Source organism: Dermochelys coriacea, chromosome 2, assembly GCF_009764565.3.
Source record: "Dermochelys coriacea isolate rDerCor1 chromosome 2, rDerCor1.pri.v4, whole genome shotgun sequence".
Classification (NCBI taxonomy): domain Eukaryota; kingdom Metazoa; phylum Chordata; order Testudines; family Dermochelyidae; genus Dermochelys; species Dermochelys coriacea.
This window is the reverse complement of record NC_050069.1, coordinates 267,393,951-267,400,218: the sequence shown is the minus strand read 5'-3', so window position 1 is coordinate 267,400,218 and position 6,268 is coordinate 267,393,951. Positions and strand designations below refer to the sequence as shown.

Sequence of the window (6,268 nt, the reverse complement as noted above, 5' to 3'; positions counted from 1 at the left end):
CCCTTTGAAGCTTCGGAAGAGCTCTGCTTTGGCTCCGGGAGCCCTTATGGAGATGCCATGCTTCGAGGGCTGCTCTGTTGGTGAAGGGGCAGTGTGTGCTGCCTTACTAAGATCCGTGCTCCTTGTCAGAGACAAACCCCCACACCTCTTGCACCTGCGCTGACTGCAGAGCAGCCTGACCCTCTCCCCTTGGGGTGAGAAGAATTCTCTTTCCCCCTACAAGCAGGGATATCCGGTGTGCAGCCAGAGGCAACCAGGAAGGAGTTCCGCTATGGCCCCGGAGCTGCAGGACGAAGGCAAAGCTAACCAACGGCAGGGTTTTATTACTGGTGAAGTCATCCAACAAGCCATGCCGGCTCGTGCTTCATGGAAGAGATGAGTCTTGGGAGACAATAAGATTGTGCACATTTATTTTTTTTTGTTTTCTTAAAAAAAAAACACGTATAAATCGATAGGAAAGTTAGGAGGCGCCACCGGAAAATGATTGGGGCCCTGGGAGGCGCTGAATTTGGGTGCCTCTGGTGGAAGAGGCAGACAATCCATATTCAGAAGAATCCCAATGAAAGCGGAACACCCTTCTTTGCCAGCAGGGGGTTTAAACACATCTAGGATTTGGGGCTGGTTCAAGATAGTCAGTAGATATCTTTCTGGGTCCCTGGTATTTGTTGCCCTCCAAAATTCAACCTCTGGGAGGAAAACAGAGCAGGCTCTTGCCAGTCTCATCACATTAAAGCTTTTCTGCAGCAGACCGGCCTCGTGCTGAAAGCAGTTCTTGGTTTTGGTACAAGTTCTCTACGTAGTGCAACAAGGTCTGGTTAAGGCCACCCAAGAAGGACTGAGAATGCAGCGACGGTCGTCGTCTTGCATCTATTGCAACGTTTCCCTGCTGGGCGGCAAGGGGCGCCGGCTGTGGGCTTCCCATCCTCTCTGTCCAGCGAGAAAGTCACAAAGGATAATACAAAAACATTTTCCACTTCAAGCTCTGCTGGAAAGGGGATGGGCTGGGGGGGCGGGGGGGAGATACCAGATCGTCCCACACGCATCCTGGCTCAGCAAACCAGAGTCACCGGTGCAAGCCCCTGGCTCAGAAAGGGATCCTGAGCTCTGCACGCTCTGAGAGTGAGTGGTCAAGAGACCCAGTGCTCCCACAGTTCACAGCGATCGCCATGCTCCCAGGGGACGTGCAGATACATCTGAGTGGTGTGGCTGGACCGGCCCCCTCAGCCACCCTTCAGAGACCTCCTGCTGCAGGACATCTCTGCCCAGTAATGCTCTGGGGACAGGTCATCTCACATCAAGCCTGTCACTTGGACTCGGGCGGGTTGTACTCGGTCTCTCCGGAGGAGACCTGGGAGATCCGGCGCGTGGAACGCCACAGCAGTCTGTGGAACTGCCCCGTCCGCACCTGGGGAGAGAGCAGAAGGAAGGGGCAGGGCTGAGGAGTGACGCAGAGGTGCTTTGCGGAGAGGGATGGGGTTGCTCAGCGGAAGCAGGGCTGCAGTCCGTCCTGGCTACGTTACAGACCTTGCTTCTGTAAAGGGGGCCACCCTGCATTACGGAGCCCCGCCCTCCAGGTCAGGGTCTCATCACACAGCTGGGTTGGGCAGCTGCCTGGCTCCCGGGACACCCGCCCCTCGAGGGTTGGAGCCCGCCCTCCAGCGCGGACGAGCTGTCTCACCAAAGAGGGCGGGGTGCCTTTGTCCTAAGGGTTCAATCTAAGTCTTGGCTGATCCCAGCCATTTCACACTCCGGAGAGGGGCTGGATTTCGAGCGTTCTCGTGTGGGAAATCCAGCCCTACCGTCATGCTGCCCATGAGGAGACAATCCCCCAGTCTGTAGACAGTGGCTCTGATTTCATTCCTGTCTATGGGCCCATCCAGTCTCCTACCTGGGCTGGCCAGAAGCACAGCTCCTTCCCAGTCTCCCTCTCCTGCCAGCCAGGTGCATCCCCTCCAATCATGCAACTACTTCACTGGTGCTTCCAGCTGATACTGCACCTGCCCCTGCACACCCCCACCGAGCTCCGAGAAGGAGACGGTCTCTATTTACCTCTGAGGGCTGGCCCGCTCCCACCACAATCAGCTTCCCATCCTCCAGCCCCACAAGGATGTGGCTCTTCTCCTTGGTCACAGACACGCTATGAACTGGGACCTTCATGGGCATTGGCAACACCGCTGCTTGGAGGCTGCAATGGCAAGGAGGGGGGCATTTAAACAGTGTGGGGAGCTGCTGGGGACTCAGCAAGGACTGTGGAAACGGGAAGATGGGAAGGGTGCCCTGCCAGAGACCCTCCTCTCCAGGATCTTTAAATCGGGGGTCTCTCAAAGCATCCTGCTCACTCAGCAAACTGGCTCCTGGCTGCGCTCAGAGCCAGATCTGGGGATTATACTGCATTTCATGCCTGTTCACCCTGCCAAGCCGACGCAGCTGCGGGATAGGGAGCTGGGTCCCATTCTGGCTCCTGCATCAGTCAAATAATTGGCTAAGTCCCAGTTGCAGGGACAAATGCCATACCGGGGCAACTGGCTTGTGCGGGCATCTGAGGGCAGCGTTTTATTCCACAGACCCTTTGGGATGGAGGTGACATGAGAAAAGGAGAAAGCCAAGCTTGACTCTCAGATCCCAAGCTGGCGGGTAGAAAAACCAAACCATTTCACTTTGCAAGCAGAGTCAATCTGATCTGGAATTCCTGCCGTGCAGCATCCCACACGGCCAGTAGTGCAGACCTTGTCCCAGGGAGAACCACATTTTCAGGGGTTGATAAATCCAGGGTCGAGCGCCATCCATAGTGTCCCCAGAAGCCCCAGCCCCAAGCAGATAGTTACAATAGGTGATTCTCTTTCACCCACAAAAGCCAGCAAGACCAGATCCAACTGGACAGGGCCACAGGCAGGTTTGCCCCACCCTGCAAACGTCAGCTTCCTAATCCCTGTAAGGAACCCACAGATACTAACGGACACCTCATCAGTACAGATTCTATGGGCCTGGGAAACCAGCAGAGGATTTCAATCCCAAAAAAATAATTTCCACTCCCATTCATGGACTTTATGGTCAGAAGGGACCATTGTGATCATCTAGTCTGACCTCCTGCAGGACACAGGCCAGAGAACATGTTCACCTCACCCCCAGATGGGACACGAATCCTCAACCCCCAGTTTGGGAAGCCAGTGCCTTACCCATTAGTACATTTCACCTCCCGGGCTACTGAGAGCAAGGCACCAGCCACGTCCTAACCTCAGCCCAAATAAAAATGGAATGTTAACGGCTGCATGAGTATCTCTCGCCTGCATTGGGAGCTCCTCCAGAAGATGGTAGGCTACCCTGGGGTGAAGAGAGGTGCATATGCAAGACCCATAAGCTATGCTGTTGACCCCCTCGCTGGGTGGTTTTAGGGATACAGCAACTGGGTAAGAGCATTCACTGTAAGTGGAGGATCACAGCTGAGACACACTTGGGACCCTTGTCCCCTGCACGGGAGTGATACATGGCGCTGGTGGCGGGCCCAGGAAACTGATGAGGGAACATTTACCTCTGAAGATCCAAGATCTGGAGAGAACACTGCATGGTCCCCAGCACCACAAACTCCTCAGTGACACACATGGCAGTGACCTGCTCCTCCAGCGGGGTGGAGGAGAGATGCTTGCCGTTGACGGAATAAAGGTGCAGGGCAAATTTATCCTTCAACAAGAGAAAGGAGAAGGGCGTTGGGGGAGCAACTGACACTGGGTTGAAAGCTTTCCAAGCGCACCTCTACTCTAGGACGCGACTGGGTGAATGGCCTTGGCACCATCTCTCCCCGTTCAAATGGTAATAACCAGGACCCTGTTCAAATGGGCCTGGTTCTTACCTTCTTGGGCATCACCAGCCATTAAGGTTCTGCAGGCTGAGCTATACCATCAGCAATGCCTCCCCACTGCCTGCAACAGGTGTGACTGGAACTTACTACCCAATTCTGCTGGTGATGCGCACGAAGGACTAAGAATCCGCTTCCTCCCTCTTAGCAGTGCTGGCTCTGCAGGGTTGGAAGAGTGAAAATCTCCCCGGAGCCTTCAGTAAAACATGCCTCTGGAGCAGGAGGTGGGGATGCCATTTTTAAGAGTAGAGCAGCACTTTACTATACCAGCCAAATACCTAATGTGACCAGAGGACAGAAACGCGACAAGTCTCACTGCAATAGGAGAGCTATACAATGCACTGAGACACTATGGGAACCAGCACTTTGGATCGACAGATGGAGAGAGAAACTTTTGAGCACTCTTCCCTGCGATCACATGGAACGACCTCATTCGATGAAGCAATTGAAACCAGAGCAGCGGCTGTGCTCAGGCTAACCGTCTGCAAGAAACCTCCATGCTACACAAGACCCTTCGCACTCATTTTCACTGTTGGAGATTGCAAATTTTCCATATCTCTAGACACATTTACAGCCACACACACGCATCGTGGGACCCTCCCAGCATAGGTGTGAAACCAGGAAAAACTCACCAGTTTGGACTGAGTTTCCCTGTGTGCTCTCAAGGTAAATCTGCACTGCAGTTAAAAACCTGCAGCTGGCCCATGCCGGCTCACAGGGCCTGTGCTAAGGGGCTGCTTAATGGGAGTGTAGACATTTGGGTTTGGGCTGGAGCCCAGGCTCTAGGACCCTGTGAGGCAGGAGGGTTCCTGAATGTCTTCACCCCAATTGACGGGCTGCAGGTGTCTAATTGCAGTGTAGACATACCCAGAGAGTCGCCTTGAGGTATAGCAAGTAGTACTCCCGGGGGAATTCTGCGCCACTGTGTGTGCACATAATTAATGTGCCGTGAATAATGTCATTCCCCCCCGCCCCCGCAAAAAATAACTTCTGCCGAAAAATTTCTGCAGTTCTGCCTTTTGCCCTCCCGGGACCACTGTGGTGCTAGAAAAGAGCACCCCGTCCTGAGTGGGACCAGTCCCAGCTGCCAATAGGGAAGGGAAGAGGTTGCCTGCTTGACAGCACCCTGCCAGTGTGGCCAGGTCAGGAGACAGGGAATGGGGGGGGGGGGGACAGACAGCATGGGGCTGAGAGGTGACAGACTGGAGCAGGGGCTGAATAGGAGTGGAGGCGCTGGGCCACATGGAGGAAAAGTGGTGGCTGAGGGGGTGCAGGGACACATGGGGACCGGGGGGGGAGAGGGTGCCTGAGTGGGGGTGGAGGAATATATGGAATGGGGTACAAGGACACATGGGGACAAGGGCAGATGTGCCTGACTGAATGGGAGAGGCCGGGGTCAGCCAGGGTCTGCATGGGGGAGGCTACCTAACAATCCCTTGCTGCCCCCCACCCACACCCAACAACCCTCCAGGTTCACTCCCAGGCTCCTTTCCTCTCCCTCAGCTCCTTTGTTACCTCTGACTCCCCCAAGCCTTTGCATTGCTTCGGGGGGGGGGCAGGAAATATGGGTCTATATTGTAGTTTAAATGAATTATTACTCAGAATTCTGTATTAATATGCCCAGTAAGGAATCTATTTGTCAAAAAACATTTCCTGAATCTTTTTCATTGTCTGTATTGTTATAGACATACTTGTTGATAGGTATTTTGAAATAAATTACCAAAATAATTGAAACTGGTGTGATTATTTTGTGTTATTTTAACCAATAAAATGTGCAGAATTTTAAAATATGGTGTGCAGAATTTATAATTTTTTTGGAGCAGAATTCCCCCAGGAGTGAAGTGGGAAAGCTGTGGGGGTGGGGTGGGAACAGTGCCTTCTGCTCGGTGACAGACGGGTTGGTCCAAACAGGAATAAGTCCTCTGCTATGTTTATTTGGGATTGGAATCTGGCTGCTGCTGCTGATCTGCTCTGAGGCACGGTGCCGTCACCACAGCAGGATGGAGTTACTGCCCCTTCCCTGCTGGGTTTCGGACCGTGTCTGAGAAGCCCATCCTTGCCCACAGTGTCCCACAGGGAAAGGCCACACCTGCCCCTGCATTGCTGCTGGGCCCGCGGGTCCCGGCCCACTCACCTTCAGGGAGGATCTCCCCGCCACCGTAGTCTGGACGATGATCTGGCCCTCCAGGCCCACGGCGAGGTTCGAGACAGTGGCGGGCAGCAAGCTCTCACAGGGGGGCTTGATGGACTTCATGAACTGGCCCCGGCGGATGGTGTGGACGATGATGGTGCCGTCCTGCCACAACAACAAGGCCTTTCGGCTGTCACCAGGGCAACTGGGTGCTTTGCTCCCATTTACTGTCAATGGGCCCACAATGTCTAATTCCCATAGGCCTCTGAAAACCCAGCCTTAAT

The 6,268-nt window shown here is 54.1% G+C and overlaps 1 protein-coding gene across 1 annotated transcript in view; it reads right to left on the bottom strand.

Moving 5' to 3' along the window:
* Positions 1-388: 388 nt before the first annotated feature.
* Positions 389-6,268, bottom strand: part of NBEAL2 (neurobeachin like 2) — a 180,805-nt gene continuing 174,925 nt past the window's right edge. Inside the window, 4 exon segments of the mRNA XM_038390938.2 lie at positions 389-1,405; positions 2,050-2,185; positions 3,530-3,678; positions 5,988-6,149. Of these exon segments, the coding sequence (XP_038246866.2) occupies positions 1,304-1,405; positions 2,050-2,185; positions 3,530-3,678; positions 5,988-6,149 (549 nt within the window). The 3' untranslated portion in view covers positions 389-1,303.